The sequence below is a fragment of the Micropterus salmoides genome, unplaced genomic scaffold, assembly GCF_014851395.1.
Source record: "Micropterus salmoides isolate LMB-PRFRI ecotype aquatic unplaced genomic scaffold, ASM1485139v1 Ms_hic_scaffold_5, whole genome shotgun sequence".
NCBI classification, from domain to species: Eukaryota; Metazoa; Chordata; class Actinopteri; order Centrarchiformes; family Centrarchidae; genus Micropterus; species Micropterus salmoides.
In genome coordinates this window covers 31,153,511-31,172,307 of record NW_024044237.1, presented here as the reverse complement: position 1 = coordinate 31,172,307, position 18,797 = coordinate 31,153,511, and the positions used below count along the sequence as shown (strand labels likewise).

General features: G+C 40.2%; 1 protein-coding gene across 1 annotated transcript in view; it reads left to right on the top strand.

The window, feature by feature from the left end:
* ankrd50 (ankyrin repeat domain 50) overlaps positions 1-18,797 on the top strand; it is a 37,656-nt gene that overhangs the window by 8,057 nt on the left and 10,802 nt on the right. The window contains exon 3 of the mRNA XM_038698685.1: positions 8,044-8,276. Within this exon, the coding sequence (XP_038554613.1) occupies positions 8,044-8,276 (233 nt within the window). The remainder of the gene's footprint in view (positions 1-8,043; positions 8,277-18,797) is intronic.

Genomic DNA, 18,797 nt, shown 5'->3' with positions numbered 1-18,797 from the left:
TCTGAACTGAGGTAAAGATGTCTACAAAATTCTGTCCTGGCTGGCAGCGGACACCTTGCAGGTTTACCTGTCCAAATCCATGTAAACTGTGTATATTCATGTGTTTTTGTGCAGACAGTTTCCATGTGTGAGGATAGCAGGAGGAGTGTAGAGTATTTTGGAGGCAATCTGTGGCAGGAGTGTCGGCGGAGAGAAGAGGGCGGGGGTTTAAAAGGATGAAATTTCAGATTCCTTTGACAGTATTGGATAGCTGGCCAGGAATGCACACCTCGTCTGGGTTGAGAAGAGCTTGGAGTTTTGAAATAGTTATCTGAGGTATGTGTGCTGGCCAGGAACGAAGTGTGCAGTTTGTTGACACTTTTGCAAATCATTAATAGGCTGCATTTAGGGGTAAGCAAGTTTGACTGATGATTGAAGAGGCTGGATTTGAATGTTTTGATCAGAAGGTCTATTTTGAGTATTTGAATTTTTAACAAACTACTAACAAAAAAGATAAGGTGACTCAAAATGGCAACACTCCCAGATGCAGCCCCTACCGTCAGAAAAACAGTGTGATCACTGTGTGACCAGTCCCATGACAGAGTGTTTATAATCACAGACATCATGAGACTTCTTCTTAAAGATCATCAGATACCAACTTAAGTTTGTCATTTTAAGGACATTAGTAAGGGTCGATTATAGGGAACTATTTTGGGCTTGTTTTTAAAAGAACCAGTTGTTTTTGTGTGTGTAAGGCACCCAGATCTGGCTCTGACATGCTCCTTACTTCCCCCTGACCAAGCAGTCTCCAGGACATTGTTTGTCAGACAGCTGGAAGCATTTGTCTGCTTGGGATCCAGCACAGAATTGATTGTGCAAATCCATTAAGCCTAGATCAAATTCTCGCATTGTCTGGCATGTTTTAAGAACGGCAGAAACAAGCACTTTTTAAATACTTACAGGACCATTCAGAAGTGATTGGAGTGTTTTGCTGCTGTGTTGCATCATTATATGAGGTGACAGTTTGTGGGAAACACCTGCTTTGACATCACTAACTGAGGTGTGGCCTGAAGTGAACCATGCTTGAGAGTTTTAGCTTTTAGAGAGTGGGACTGGGTATTTTTTATGAAATAGGTTCTATATGATACTTGAGTTTCTGTACCAATAGCAAATTATACATTTAATACCATTTAGGCCTATGTGACAGAGTGAGCCAGACTTATCAAATGCATCAGTTTTTAATGTTTCCCTTACACAAGCATCCATACAAGAACTTTATAGATGATTAAAATGGCAATAAATTAGTCAATGTAAATCAGTTATATTTTCGAAGAAAAAGGACTCAATGTACAAAATTTCATAGCAATCCATTCTGTAGTTGTTGTAGTCTGACTGACTGTCAGACTGCGAGACGGAGACAGACATTGCCATCCCTACAGGCAAGCCGCTAGTGGGGCTAAAATCAGACAGAATAAAATGTTCAATGAGAAATTCATCAGAAATGGAGCTTCACAAATTCCAAACTGCTACCGGCGCTAATAACCCAACCGTACCCGTGTAGCAAAGAACTCACTGAGATATGAAATGTGTACAGAGTAGCTTCATGTCAGGGGAGATGTGGATAAATTGTGCACTTAATAGAAAAATGTCAGCATGGTTTAAAGCTCAATTGTGTTGAGACACAATGTAGTTGTGTAGCTTAATGAGGATTTTTTTTAAAAAACGTTGCCCAATTCTTCAGTCTGTCGTTCTGAACAAATTATTAAAATGGCCATTGCTGTATTTCTGAAAAATAACTAATTTACTGCTGCAAGGTTCCATCATCACAGGGTTATCTGTCTAATGAAATGCTCTCAGCACAAATGAATGTAAATATGGAACCACAGCTTACATAACAGCAGTTCAGTTCCAATGTAACCACTCTACATCAAACTCTTGATTCATTAAAAGCTTTTTAAAAAAACAAGCTTTATTCAGTGCACACCCTTTGTGCAGAAACTGTAAGGAAGCCTCAGATTTGGAGTTTATGTCCAGTGAGATAAAACTGGAGTATGATGATAACAGATTGAGGAGGAAACAAGAGCATATGGCCGATGTAACAGGAAGAATACAGTTAAAGTGTCTGAGCCTGGCTTTTCAGAACATTTGCTCCCAACACCAGTCCCTCTTATTGTCCTCATCAGCGCAATTACTTTGAACAAGATAATTGCAGTAACATTATACAGAATGTAGGAATCGCATGAGAAAGTGAGAGTAGAATCTGCAAGATAGTTGTCTCTTTCACTTTAGATATGCCGGTGCATGAGTCAGCTGTTGTCTTGGAGCTCTGTAGTACTAAGCTCTCCTGACTTTGCAAAGACGCTGAGCAGGCTTCCTCCAAATTGACTCGATACTAAATGAAGAGATGCAGGTTCTTCTAATGAAACAGCGTATCTGGTTTTCTACAGAGCTTTGTTGAAGTTGAGAGCTCGACTCAGCAGTTAATAATTATTAATTGTTGAGGTCATGAGTATTTAACACGATTACTCACTTGGGTAACATCATGCATTTAATTAATTTTTTAAATGTAAATCTTAAATAAAAAAAAACATTATGCATTATAGGGTGGGGCAATCGTCATATCGTCTGATCATGGCTATTTGAGATCACAGATTGGCGATCTGATTGCCAGGGGGTGGTGTTACGTCGCAGCAAGTCGGTAAAGTGTCAGCAGGGAAGAAACAGGCTTATTAGTTTTAAGGGAAACCACCGCAAACATCTGTAAATACACCGTGCAGTGTTTCCCACAGAATTACCATGCAACTGTGGCGCCCTGCACGCACGGCGGGGGGAAGGAGGGTGCAATCGATAGCAGCTATGTACGGCGTGTCAACCTCCACAACCCAGCTGTATTCTAATGTAAATATATCCGTCTCCGACATTGACAGCATTGTGTTAAGAAAATAGATAGACAGATTAACTTCAGCGCATTCATTTTTCTATAAACACACGGCTCGTTTCAAGGTGTTTGTGAGAGAGAGAGAGCGCCAGCAATCGGAGGCGCTGAGTGAATCTATGCGGTGCACACAGCTCCACAATGAATTATGATTTTACTCACATTAAATATATGGCGGTCAGCGTTGATATTGTAGCGTGTGTGTCGCCACAAATAAATCATTGAATGGGAAACACTGCTGTGTGGTGCAGATTCTAGAGACTGTTTATGTCATCTTAGTTCTGATAGTGAGTTAGTTAAAAATTGCCTAAATATCGGCGCATGGAAAACCAATTGCTGATCACCCCTTCAATCATGGATAAGCAATCCAACAGCCAATCGGAACAAACCCAATGCATTATCCCCAAAATCCAAAATAGCCCATGAAATAAGAAATAGTAATCTGGCATTATTAACGTTAAACAGCATATAAGAGGATGAAAACAACGCAGTGTTTCCCTTGGCTGACTGCTTACAGGGGTGGATGAGCCACCAAGGGGGAGCTGTGTGTGTGTGTGTGTGTGTGTGTTTGAGCTGAAGAGAGACAGGTCAACTACTTGAGTAGAGGACAACTCCTTACTTAATACTTAGAGATAAAATTCAGCCATGGTGTCCTGTGAGAAGATGCCCTTACTTAAACCAGCAGTGAGTAAGAAAAGTATAAATAATATGTAATTTGTTAAGCTATGACTAGAGGAAAAGTCCGCTAGGCTAATTCATGCAGTGTAAAATGCTGTAGGCTTAAGTTATAGCAGTTATAACCCCCCGCCCATCATGGCTTGAGCCGAACTAAACATGCCACAGCCTGGCTAAAAGTGACTGGGCAATTAAGCAGTGGGGAGAGGCACCTCTGTAAAGGGAAGGGCTGTGCTGGATTTATAAGAGAAGATAAAATGAGAGCATCATTGCGAAACGGAATGCGGCACAATGATTGTTTTGTCTTAAATATCTTGTTTTCATAATCGTAATCCAAATAGAAAATAAAATTTGATTAATTGCACAGCCCTGATCCAGACCTTCTGTTTTCTGGAACTTTTGCTGTATCCTGGTCAGTGTTTGTGTGTGAGTGTCGTGGTGTTTGGGTATGTGGCATGGATTTCAGGCTCTGCACCCGCTCTATAAAATGAGCTGTGTAAATTTGTAAGGCGCTGGCTCGGTGCCCGGTGCTGCCCTGTCGGCCAAGACATCTTCACTAAACGTCACATTGAAAGCTTCACTTTACACATTGTGGTGGGAGAGATGGCCGCTGCAGTCATGAACACAACACGACAGATGGTGAGTGCATTAGATGCATTTCACATCCCCCTTCTTCCCCTTTTTTTTTCTCATCTTAAATAGCACTTGGCATCAACTTGGGCATATGTTGAGGACTTGAGCAAGAACCAAAATAGTTGGTACAAACATCCAAGACCGTGGTGTGTGGGCTGAATTACTTTACATTTTCTGGCTCAGGTATGCTGCAGGTTTGTCTGGCAAACTAAATCGACATTTCCTGAGCTTATTGTCTCCTTCTCCAGTGTCCTGTGGAGTTTTCTTTTTCTACAGTCCTTGTCTTTTGACTCTTTGACAGCCTGAAAGTAGCTGAATTGTGAGGGAAGAATGTCTCTTTGTTTTGCCCACTTGCTGTCACTGTGAATTTGATTGTCTCAGTAGACAACGTGGCCTCAGACACAACCATTCACACACAGTCACCCCTGTGGATGGACATTACTTTTGGCAAGGCTCCCAGATGGTGCTGCACATTCTCTGTGGGGCAGCCATCAGACAGAGCGATTGACTAACATCAGGGCAGAGCATGAAGTTTGGAGGTCCTTTGCAAGGGTTTCTTTCTTGTCAAGGGTTTAAACTGATTGAAAAATGTTTTGAATACAAGTTGAAATTTGTAGCTTTGTTAAAACAGGTTTAACTGTCCAGTGTTTACCTGAGAGGAAGCTGTATTTTGAATGATTTCAATGCGCTGAAATCGATTAATAGGAGTTGACACAACAATCTACCTTTTAATTCCAGCTTGTGATTTATGTGATTTGTTGCTTTTCTAAATAAAAAGTGTATATTAACAATAATACTAATAATATGTATTTGTATAGCATTGTTCATATAATGAATGCAGTTCGAAATGCTTCTAAACAATAAAATGCACTAAATCGAAGACATTGCCTCAGGCTTTGGGAACTTACACAAGTTTTTGCTATTTTCAGACAGCTGTATACAATAATCAGTTAAGTGTTGTGTTCCTGCAAGACTTATGACAACTTTTTTTTACTTTGATATATTGTACATTGTTAACATACCATTTAATACATAACAGCAGTATCATACTTGCCAGATATTCCATGACTTCATTTTGGGATATTTAGTCAAACATAAAAACTGTGTCAATACTCACTGTAAAAAAATGGCCATGTCTGTATGTCCCAGTACTTTGGATTGAAAGCACATAGACCTTCGCCCCAACCATTTCCAGTTCCCATGTGCTTAAGGATAATGAACTTGGGCTAAAATGGTAGATGCTTGAAAGCGAATGGCTTTGGAGCCACAGGCTTAGTGACAGGCTGTTGAGCATCCAGAGGAAGTCTCATTAAAACAGTATTTTAGTGTTTTATGACAAAGCTTACAACCAATGTCAGTTCCATTAAGGAAGAGTGGTAGTTGAAGAGTGCCATCATCCGGAAGGTGACCGATTTTATCTGCCCAACAGCTACCCATAAAAAAAAGCTTCAGAAGCCTTGAAGCCGTCTGTACTCTTGAATCAAGTTTTTATGTCGATTAATTGATTTGTTCAACCCCTTTTGGCATGTTTAATTAACCTAGACCCAGATTAAAATGTCACTAATATGAAATCATCAGATCCTTTATCGCAGCCAGTCGAGCTGGAAGTAATTTTAAGTCTTGGGAAATGACATTTTCCCAAATGTACGTCTTATGGCTGGCTTCAGACTGTTGGTGGCAGTCACAGTGGAGCAGTGGGCTTGCCAGCACTAACATACAGATGGCTGGCAAATTATAGGAAAAATCAACATGAAGTGTTTCAAGATGGAGTCAAGCCACTACAAGCCTTCAGAACAACTTCAGTGGCCTTGCCAAGTCTGGAAGATTGGAAGAAAGTGCAAGATATTCTCTAATTTATGTATACAACCTTTATTACTGCTGTACAGAGTACAGCATATAAAAAGAAAATCAAAGACACAACAAAAGGACATGTAGCAGCAGTGATAGTTGAACGTTTTTATCATTTAGATGGTGATTTCATGGTGGAGACCACTGTATTACACGTTTGTCCAAAATCTTCCAAAGGTATTCAACTTTGTTGAGAGCTGGCAACTGTAAAGGCCATAGTATTTTATTCACATCATTTTAAAACACACCAAACCATTCAGTGAGCTGTGGTGCACAGAAGCATCTGCATGTGATATGTTTCTCCACTCTTTTTTTGAAGTTTTTCCTTTAATTTGTCCCTGTCTGGACCTCCACAGAACAAAATATGCATTTGTTGGCTATCTCGCTTCAGTGAGAGTTAATATGTAAAGTTACACATTAGCGCTGGAGTGAGTAGATTCCATGTCTGGCTTGCAGTTTGGCGTTGATAAAAGGTTAATGTAGCATTTAAACTGTTTTGCACTCAGCTGAGTAATGATGTGATACTTGATACAAAATGCTATACATCATGTTTGCTTTAGCACTTGATGAGTGTTCATATTCAAACATCAATATTTATGTTACAGGGAGATTTGTTGAGGTTTGACTTGAGTCTTCGATGTTTAGTTTTCGCGACAGTCGCTGAACATGTCTTTGATATAATCTTAAGGCTGAACATTTAGCTCTCAGGCAAAGTTTTTTTTGTCAAACAAAAAGGCACGTTGAATTATAAATGACTGTCTTCTCTGGGTATTTCTGTGAGCTCAAATCATCCGCAGTGGGCCTGTTAGTGGATGCAATTTGGTTTGGATGGAGACGCGTATTTAAACGCCTACACTCTCTAGCAGTTGAGACTGATGAACTGAGAATAGTACACCTCAAGAAAATCACTCTCTTGTTCACCATGACTGTGGTTGTTGTAGTGGCTGTGTTGCATCTTAGATTGTAAATTATTACAGTGAAATATCATCAGGAAGAAGTACTGAATCTACATTCTTTATACAGTGTAACCCCAGTTTTAGGGTATAGCAGGAAAAACCAACAAAGAAAAATTAGAAAAATAATTCTTTTGCCATTTATTTTGAAAAATCTAAACATTCAACAGTGGCTCATTGTCCATATTCTAACTGTAAAGGTGAAGGCACTCAAATAGTGTTAATATGAAAAAACACAAATGTCCATGCTAAGACTCAGATCTGTTGATAATTACAGAACAACTGTAGCTTGCGCTCATTTACACAGGGTAGAGACAACAGACTGACTAAAATAGACACAGAAGCTCAAGCACTTTGACCATTTAGTGGCGCATCATGGTCACATATCTGCTGCAATAAACACTCCTATTGCATTAGTTGCTACTTTGGCACGGCCCAAATCTGCAGTGCGAGGCTGCCTGAACGCTGTGGGGAGAAGGACACACCATCCAGTCTGTTTTTGTATTGTTCCGCTATTTGACAGATTCGGACAATGACGCCGTAAATTAAAATTAAACTGGAATGATCCTATACAGTGGATCAATATGGCATTTTTCCATTGCCTGTACCAGCTCAACTCGACTCGCTTTTGGCCCACAGCCCTCTGTTTTCCATTGCACATAGTACCCCCTAAATGTAGCTGGTTGTCATTGCAACGGCACATGAAACTGCCTCATGTTCAACGCGACACACACCCGGTAAATGCAGTAATACGGACAGACTAGTGCTTTCCCTCAAGGAAGAAGATTATTATTTGCCAATTATTCTGTACTTTGCCTGCAGTAAAGTTTTACTGGAGAAAAATGTTTTTCTGTCCATATGGGAATTATCTCAACCAGTGAGATTATATTCTGCCTTCAGACAAGTGCTGTCTCTCAGAAATGTTTGTATATAACAAAAACTAAAATCACAACACAATCAAAAAGATGAAAACTTGATAACATTTCGCTCTCTTTCTTTCTCTTATCCTTCTTTCCTCAGATGTGTCCTCTTGCCTCTCCTGAGTATTAAGCCGCCTCAGCAGTCTCTCTTCCTGCTGGTGGACTCCATCGATGAAGGCTGTCAGCTGGGTGAAGGGGAGCAGAGATCCTCTCCTGGTTCCCCCCGGACCATTGCCGAACTCCTGGCCAGTCATCACGAGTTCCTGCCTCCCTGGCTGCTACTCATCTGCTCTGCACGACGACAGAATAAGGCCATTACTAAACTCTTCACAGGTAAACAGTCCAGCACTTATGTCACATAGGTCATTATTTCAGCTGCCATGTTTAGCATTTTTTTTAAATCAATACATCATTGTCAAAATAAATATCTTAATCACAACTAAACCAAGCTGATGTGAAGAGACAGTTTCATAGATGAAGTAGTATTTTCACCTGTCAGTACTGCTCCATGCTTGTTTCCACTGAATGGCGACGGTTTTGCTATGTTAATGTGAGACATTTCACCTGACAATGCGGTTACAATCAAAGCCTGCGGCCGTTCCTTTCCTGCCATGGCTGTTCAAATAGTACAGGTGCAAAAGACTTTCTAACATCACAACATGCACAAAGAGATTAGGGTCATCAATGCAGACCTCTATAAGAGCTGCAGTGCTTTCTTGCTGTCCTATGACACTCTACCATACCAGCTGCTATTATCTCCTTGTCGGGCCAGCAGCCTTCTCTGTGGTGATGAGCTGGCATAGCATTAATCAAGAACCTGACTGTGTAGGAGGAAGTCTCCTCCGCAGACTCGCATTGCTGCGTGTACCCTCTCTACCTTTCCAAAACCACTGAATGTGGGAGCTTCTCCTGCCCTCGGCTTAAACCATTACATAATATCCCAGCAGTCGAAGCAATCATACTCCCCACTCAGGACATGCGTGAAGTCAGGTTCAAGGCTGAAAGAGCTTCACATTTCCCCCTACTTTAACTATATATATCTCTCTTACCTATGCATTACCCTACAATCATTAGTTGCTGCCTTAAAACATATAAAATAAAACAAAACATTATGCAACACAATATACAGTATCTCACATTATATATTTTCATGTGACAACACTGAAGAAATGGCTTTGCTGCATTGTAAAGTAATGAGTGTACAGGTTGTATAACAGTGTAAATTGTAAATATCAAATAGCCATTAATGTCTAAACCACTGGCAACAAAAGTTGAGTACAGCTCTACATTCATTGATTCATAGTTGGATGTTAAATACTTAAACCCATCTATGGATGTGAATTCTTACATCTTAGCATTATATTTAGCTTAATTAGAGTGAATGCATCTCTAAAGAAGTCATTGTCAGTCTGTTCAAACTACATTGGTCCAGTTAAGTGTAAAGAGCCACATGGATTGAAGAGGTCACCAGCAGGATTTTTCAGACTCAAGTTCTCTTAAAATGGGTGTCATTTGTGTATTGAGTGGGTATAATTTCATGATGCAGTTCAGTGTCACCATTACCAGAGCACCTGCCTCTCATTAGAAGGATTGTCATGTGTTTACACCTTAACTCGGCAATGTAGTTTTAAAGTAGGTTGTAAATGATTGGGTGCAGTGTTGGGGATTAAGTGAAATCTTAAGTGTAGGTGTTGGACTGGTATAAGTGTAGTTTAGATGAGTGTAGATCTGATCAGTGTTGACAGTGGCAGCAAGTGTGTGTGTGTGTGTGTGTGTGTGTGGGGGGGGGTCGTCGAGTTTTAGGACACCAGAAATAACTTGGAGTCTTTTGTGGGTGCCATGCATTTAATTCAACAAACCAACTGTGATGCAAGCTCCCCACTTCATAATCGCAAGGACAAGCCCACCCACACTTTCCTCTGACATCAAAGCTTCTACGTAGGTGCCTGTGGTAGATTAGATTCTGGATTGGTGTCAGTGTAGTATAAAGCATCCTCACAACATTTTCCAAAACTTTGAGCCCACAGACAACACAGATGGAAAAAAAAATATTTGATTTAATTTCAGCAGCAATTTGCAAAAAAAAAATTTCTGGTTTATCCAAGTGTGTGCGCACGCGTGTGTGTGCGCATGCACTGTCTGCTGTGTCTGGCCCGACCATATAGGTAAATCGCCAGATTTCATTTGCAGTTGCATATAAAAATGACAGTGGAGTCCTCAGAGGAATATATAGCTGTATATATGCCACAGATGTAAATGCTAATGGGAAATTGTTATCTATAACTTACTTCAGTATACTTCTGGGAGTTCTGTGATTGCCTATTTGCCCCTTCTCCTCTTATGTTGCTAGCTGATGAGCTGTCTGTTCTTTTTGTTTTTGATATGGTTTGAGGGGAATTTCATCTTGGAACAATCTGATAAACAGCAGTTATCTTCTTTCTTTCTTTCTCTTGGACTGGCTCTCATCTCTTTCCCTTTTTACTGCCTCTTTGATGATGGCCAAGCTTTTGTCAAGCTCTTATTCCGATTGCCTAGCATTTGGTTTTAAAAAATTAGTTGCCGTTTGAACAGAAGAACAGAGCCAGACTCTCACATCAGATATGATGCACCCATTTGAAAGGAGTGAAGGACATATGTGAAGTTGTTTTTCCTTTTTCTTTGAATTGCCTGTGTAGCTGTGTTTATGTGAACATGTTGTTCTAGGTTTAATGCTTTCATTATTTGAGCTTTTCACTGGATTCTATTGAGTTTACGCATTGAGACGCTCCTACAGACTGACAATAAGCCTTGGCCTTTCTCCTTTGCTGATGCTTTTGCAGCGTCTTTGTTTTGTCTAGATTCAGTCTTCCGCTTACAGTTCAACACTGGAAATTCTTTTGCTAGGTTGGCTTTTTTCCCCTCACACATAGACATGCACACAAACACATTCACCCACTTACCTTGTCCTCCATTAGCTTGTGCGCCTTATTATGAAAAAAGCAGTGTGAATACTTCTTATTCATGCAGCACAAGACCTAAAATAGACCAAAGGACTTCAGAGTATCAAATTGAGGCCAAGTGTCCCCTAAAAATACCCTCCATATTGTTTACAAGTCAGAGATGGCAGTGACCTGCCAAAATACTCCACTTTCATTCTCTGTGCAAAGCCAGCTCCTATTATATGCGAGCGGCCTATTTGGTCTGGGATGGAGGTTGTGTCTGTTTCCCAGTATATTCTGGTCTGTGGTGAATATACTTTGTGGGTGTGTGAATATAGTGTTGATAAAGTTTGAGGAATGACCTTTAACCAGAAGGGCATTTTGCAGAAACGTTGCAGGACTAGACATCTGCTCTGATGGTTTTAAGATTCCTGAAAGAATTTAGGAATCCTTGAAAGAATCCTTTTTAAGAGAGAAACGGAAGAGTTTCAGTTGTCTTTGATTTGTGGTTAATTCACTTGAGTCTGACGCATACTATCTGCATCAGCTGGAATGTTTTGTTATTTTTTTCTAATAGAGATGGCTTTCCCACAGGAGCAAAACCCTGAATTCCTCTTTCCTTGCTCAACTGTTATTCCTTGTGTCTGTCTGAGTGGAATGTGCTTTGGGAAGTTTTCAACACCTCTGAGACCGAGCAGGAAGAAGGAGGCATTCTGACATCTGCAGCAGAATGCCTTGCTTGCATCCGCTCGGTGAATGCCTCAGAAACAAAGACTGTTCTGTCCCTCTGAATGACTTATATGATCACTCAGTTTTGATTATGCCTCAGTCTTCATGTATTAGCTTTGAAATGTACTAAAAATGCAGTCTTTAAATGTAAATAAGTTTATCTGTAGCAGTGCTGCTTCTGTATGTCCCAACAAGTGACAGCCGACCTATACAGAGAAGCTTGTTTTGCTGTGCATAGCCCCCCCCCCCCCCCCCCCCCCCACCCGTGTGCTACTGTAAGGCCATGGTAGGGGTAGCAGAGTGGAAACACTTAGACAGCGATTTTGGTTGGAAGCGGGGTAAAATCTGTGTCAATTTGACAAGGCCTCCGGCAGAAGGGAGAGCAGGGGAAAGGGTAAAGAGGGGGAGGGGTTAATATGGGAGACGGCGTTGGGAGTTTAAATAAAAACAGCCTCTTAGACATGTTTTGTTTTCAAAAGCTCATACCTCAATCTCATCATTTTCTTACTTGTACAAGACTGATAAAGGTGATGATAATAATTGGCACTTACATTGTGCTGACTCAGACATGGCTTGTATAACATTTAATGTTCCAAATTAATAAATTATAAAAGAGACATTTTATCTGTATTGGGGTTTTGAAGACTTTTTTTTTTTTTTTGCATTGTTTTTCAAAAATGGTCTCATTAAAATAATTACAGACTCATTTTAATCATAATCCCCTCATAGCATTTGATCCAGCCTAGTATGTGATCGTTTTATCGTGTGGAGGCATCACTGAACTGTAATGGCTACCATCTGCCCAATATTGTTTATGGAGCATGCTTGTCAAAGTCACTTTTTCTCCAGTAGTATGCATGTGAAGGTGCTTTCCTAGGGGCACAAGAAAGTGTGTCTAAAAAGTGCGAGGAGTTTCAGCATATATTCATATAACTATTAGCAGAATCATATCTGTCTGTTCCCTGTGCTTCAGTAAGTACATTTACCATTATCTTTTACCAGCACCTTTAAATGATGCTTGTTTCCAGAGCAGCTTTAAATAAGTACAGAGGTTGTAACATTCTTTTTTACATTGGGATATCCAGCTAAAAAGTCAAGTAAGGTCTCAACCGTTGACTACATTACTATGACAGAAATGCTGTAAATATACAGATATAGATTAAATGGTGAGGGTTTGGAATTGACAACATTTTATTAGGGCCCGAGCATGAAACATGCGAGGTCCCTACTTAAGGAATTTTTTTTTGTTTTTGTTTTTTTTTGTAAGCTTGTTTTTGGGGGCCTAAACATGCTTGAAAACTCACCAAACTTTACACATGTCAGAAGTGGCAAAAAAATGCCTCGCCAGCGCCACCTACAAAATTGGGAAAAATGATCCCCCTGCCATGTTTAACCTACATACACAAAATTGTTTGGGGACATGTATCGTATCATATTAAGCCACACAAAAAAGCCTCAAAGACCCATAGCCCAAACTCAACAGGAAGTCTGCCATTTTGAATAGAATGTGCAAATGTAACCAATTTTTCACCATTTACGGGGTGTGTACTTTAACGAACTTAATTAATTATTTAATTAATCCGATCGACTTCAAATTTTTGCTGTGCATTCTAATCCCACTAAATAAAAAAAAAGTTGTAAAAATTGTAGAAACGGTGAGTTTTCGTCCACGGGCGTGGGCGTGGCGTTGAAAATCAATGATTCGCCACAAAACAGGAAGTTGTTATAACTTCAGTGTACATGCTCACATCTGTACCAAATTTGACATGTTTAATAAGACTGACCCTGAACACATCTACAGGCCAACATTCACCCATAGTTATAGCGGCACCTTCTGGCAACAAGAAGTGACCTTCAACAAAGCAGCCCCCACAGCATGTTTCACCTACATACACGGAATTTCTGTGGTACATGTATCATGTCCAGACGTACCAAAAAGCCTCTTGGAGTGATGCCTTAAACCCAAAAGGAAGTCCATTTTGAATTTTATGGTAATTTTTGGATGATTTACACACTTTAACGAACTCTTTCTAGAGAATTAGCGGAACCGACTTTAGATTTTCGCTGTCTAGTCTAATCCCACTGACTATTAAAAGTTGTACAAACGGTGAGTTTTCGTGAAACGATGTGCCCGTGGCGAGGCTTCCAAAACCGATGATTCGCCATGAAAGAGGAAGTAGTTGTTAAAATAACCAAAATTCGGACAGGGGAAGATATGCCCCCAAAATAATTAATTAATTAAATAATTAAAATCACTCATAGTTAGCTAAATAAGTACTTCAAAAACAGGAGATAATGGACTTGATAATGATAATGGTCAAATCTGGCTATTGTAGCAGCTGTAAAGAGGTAAAATGCACGTGTTAAGATCTGAGATAATCAGAGTGAGCATTGCCACTCAAATCTCTCCTCTCGTGTGGAAGCATGTTGTGATTAATCCACGAATACAGTAGGAGGTAGATGACAAAGATACAGCCCAGTTAAAAGGAAACACAAAACAAAACCTCATGCAAGCTGTTCTTAGGATTTTGAGAGAAAAGCCAACATGAGCGAGGGATGAGGAAGGATGGAGAAGGCATGGATTTGTCAACTGCAGTGCCAGTAGTTATAATAATATAGTATCAGCGTGCTACTGGAGCCGTGAAAGATAATAGCTCCCCTTAAACAACCACATTCTTTCTCTGCAGTGTTACAGCGACTTAAATTAGATTGATTTCCGCTATCATAAAATACATTTTTATATTCATTATTTTCCCAATTTTACTCTTAGTTCTTCCAAGTGGTCACAGGGGGCACTTGGCAGGAGTTGGGATTTTACCAGCAAGAAACCTGGAAAATAGCCATACACAAAACCACACATAAAAACCCCTCTTAGTTATGAATCACAGCTGTAATTAAGATGGTTAGATTCCTGGCTCGGTCTGAGGAATGTTACAGGAGAGTGTGGCCGCTTAGAAAAAAAAAAACTGTCATCCATTGAGGTATTTTGATGGGGGGGTTACTCATTTCCTTCCTAAGATGACACATTTGTTCATGTTCTTAGCTTTTTCACCTAAAAGTAATCAGCAGGAATTCTTTCATCCCCCGCAGTATATAGATACGCTATTACAAATTCCATAGATACTGTATAAAAAACCTACACTTGAAATGTTGTGACACTGTGGTGGGTCTGTGTTTTTGTTTCCTGTATTTATGCCTCTTTGAGAGAGCATAGCCCACCCTGGCAAAGGACTTGAACCACATCTTCTGCCTCCACTTTGCCCGCTGTGAATGGAGCTTTCTTTACCCAACCCACCAAGAGAAAGAACTGATTTACCACCAATGATCACAAATGAAAAGAGCAGCCCTGTTTAAAGTATGCACCCTCCTCCACTTCTCTGAGCAGCCCTTTGTCCTGAGGCCTGCGAGTGAATCCGACACAGGACATGGTCGTTCCGCCGCAAAAAGGTCAACAAAACTTTTAACTTCTCCCTCTCCGCTTTTTTGTACACTTTGTATTTGGTAAAATGTGAGACTTCACTGGAGGGGCCGCGAGATCTTCTGGCCGACTGACAACACAAACACGGTCGTAAAGAGGCAAGGGTGGTTTATTTCTTCTGGGCTGTGGAATGCTCCCCGAAGAGAGACTAAGATGGCTCTGCTTACTGTCTCCCTAGTAAATTACAATTTGTGGCATCATTTAGACATTTGGATCTGTCGTTGCACAAATGCAACAGATGAATTTGAAACTTAACTATGAAATAAGTTTAAATAAGAAATATTAGATTCCAAGAATGCTTTTCATTACTGAAAAGGGAAGGGGCGCCAAGGCGCTCTTAAAGACAATTATTCAAATGTAGAGATGCGCACATCAATCGGCCGGTGACCGGAATTGGCCCAGCTTTGAGCTTGATCGGCCATGACTTGTGACTGGGGTGAATCACTCTCACATATCCAATTTTGTACCGATCAGATTTACACGTATGCTATACCACACGATAGGGTCTGTGCACATGATGAAAACTAACGCCCATTTTCACAGCCACACACAAGCTAAAACATGTTGGCGGTACAGAAGTTCTTCACCATGAGGGAAGAAGACCCAAATCTCACAATTTGTTATACCTGGAAATTGATGCCAAAATAAGCTGTGTTTCCCACACAGACTTTAGCAGGCCGCCTAGGTTTATTAATGGCCAGCAAAGTATATTTGGCAACCCATTTAGCACTTTGCAGAGAGAGAAAGACATTGTCTTGTATTACGTTAGAAGACGTGGGCATGGCTGATATTTTCCAAGCACAGACTGGGTAAAGCAACAGTGACCATAGGTGTTTGTGACGGTCATTCTGAATCACGTTGTTGCATTAGGCTAGTTGTGTTTTTTGGGCGACTTTATAAACATAACGACATTACAAACATAGTGCTGACAAAGAAAGCCAACTGATCAGGCACATACAGGGAGAGGGATGCAGAAAGCGGCCGGACAAATGGAATGGAAATAACAAAAATGTTTGTGTATGTTGACAATTATAGTTCTTTGAAAGAAAACCGGCAGGTCAGACTTTTTAAAAAAATCGGAACCGGCCAAGAAAAAAATAATTTGTACATATCTTTTCAAAAATCTTTGTTTAATACTTTGAAAGCCAATTCCAACACGTTTTGGCCAAGCTGCAGCCTTCACCAAAGACACTAAACCAAAGAGGACATTCGACAAATGCCTCCTGCTCCCAAACCATAATAAGCCCTCTCTGTCCTCTGTTTTCAATATTGTCTCTGTGCCTTGGTGCCTGGGTAACAAGAGCAAGGACGACATATTTAATTAGCTTACCTCTCTCTTTCTTGAAATTGGCTTACACAGACAAGCTGATTTTATGTCAGTATGAGTTGTCGTCTGTGAGGCTGCATGTTGAGTCTCACTTTGGATGAGCTAAAGACCATAATCCTCATCGAATACTATAATTTACCACCATGCAGTCTGACAGCCGGGCAAATTACAGGTCTACCGTGTCTGTATCTGTAACACCTTGGGTGCTGCACCGCAGTAACGCAATTCTGAATGGCGGATGAACCGGCTGGCCTTTTTCCTCCTGAGGTGATGCCCTTTGGTATGTGGCATGCCCATGCCAAATATTTATAGACTTGAGATTTTTTATTTTTTCAAGTCTGTAGTACAGAGCATGACTTGTCAGGTATTGCTTAAATTGAAGGGTATTTAAATTAAGTCTTTATTGAACTTTAATTGAAATAAATGCTGTGGAATTCCTGGCATGTTTGTGGTTGGTTTTGCTGCAGGGGTAAAGGCCTCTAAAACAAAGATGGGGGATTTTTACATTATACTGCCTCTTGACCTGCATGCCAAGGATGACTTTGCAAGTACCCGATTCCACAGGAAGCTGCCACAGCTTTCCCAATGCTCAAAATGTCGTTTGGATATTTCTCTGTGAAATTTTTATAAAATGGTTCCAGACTTTCCTGGCACTGCATGTTGATAGCAGATAATGGCTTGTTTGACTCTTGTTTTCTGATAATAAAACATGACTGACATGCTAGACTTAATAGTTTCTTGTGCAGGTGAATGGGAACATATGCTGGTAGGGCTAAACGAGGTCACCCGTAGGTCAGCCAGTGTAATGATGGAAAGCAGGAATTAAGGAAATTTTATCCTGTGTGGAGCAGGGAAGTCCCAAGTGCCACGAAAATGGTCAGTTTGAATGTTCATACTATTTAAGTACTGTTGGCCCTATTTGATTAATATATTTGTGTCTTAACACTCTGTTATTTCAGTTCTCTTCTGGAATCGCGTCACTTGGATGAAATATCCAGTTATCTGTGCAGCTGCAAGAAGCTCTGTGAGATATAGTGGCAACTCTCTTAGAGTAGATATCCATTATGGGATTCAGTGAGTGAAGGCATACACATGTGACCAGGTGCACAGCTTTTCACTCTCTTGTCACCATCTTAATGAGCTCCTGTCAAAGTAATGTACAGCAAGTTTTTTTCTTTGGTTGTTTGAAGGAAAAAAAAAACTGGTGCGTTCTACATAGAAGCTCATATGATTGATGTATTATTCTTTGTGCAGGTGGTGTGATAGTTTTATCAGAATACACCTTAAGCTGAGCCATGCTGTAAAAAACCTTTCAGACATGCAACCCTTTGACAGTTTGACATGTCGGTCTGTTGTCTGAAGAAGCACAATGGTTACATTTATGTAAAAGTCACAACACCAGTCATACTAGTGCAGTGCGACCGGGACAAAAGAGTTTTAAAAAAACCCTCTTAAGCAAATAGGTATCAAATGAGAGTCATATATTGTAAAACAGGAAGCAGGATCTGCTAACATATGATTAAAATTATGTGAACATGTCAGAATCAGAAACGGCTTTATTTCCAAGTAGTTTTTACACATACAAAGGAATTTGCTTTGGCAACGGGGTGCGTAACAATAGACACAAACCCAAATAAATATAAAAATATATCAGTATGAAATTGACAAAATATACGATATACAAGTTGTGGAAGATCAATAAGACTGTGCAATATGGAATTTGAATTATTTACATGTGCATAATAGAATCAGATATATTGTGCATTGTTGTACTCTGCGCTCACGATGGTCATTAATTAATGATTGGTTTTGCGCTCAAAGGCCAAATCATCAGCAATGCTGCCTGTGAGAACAGAACACTTCTTCTCAGCAATCATATTTTTTTTAACTCACCACTCTCTTACCTTCTCTCTTTCGGTCTCCCCTGTCTGAATGAAGCAGTGAGGTACATTAGTCACCTATCAAGTAAAAGTCACCTATGTCTGAATGACTTCAGCAGACAGATGAAGCCAGCAATGTTATGTACATTACAGCTATGTTTGAAAAAGACTGTGTGTGTTCAATGTATTCCTGATTGCTCCACCCCTCACTTCAACGGTTCAGTTGCACCACAACAGGTTTGACTGGAAACTGTTTCGCATCCTGTTAAAATTCAGCAAGAGGCATGTTTGGGCAGGAGTGTTTTCATCTGCTTTGCCTCTAGCGTAACATAAATTAATTGTTAAAATGTAATCATTTGAGTGTCTAGTCTGGTGGTCGTTTGGCAAGAAATATACTGTGCACATTAAATGTAGCTGCTAATCGAAAAGGATTTTATCCTGCAACGGTTATCTTTGCACAGTTGAATTAGTGCCCCATTAGAGTCAAAGCTTCCCAGTGCCTGGCTTTGTCTTTTCTCACTT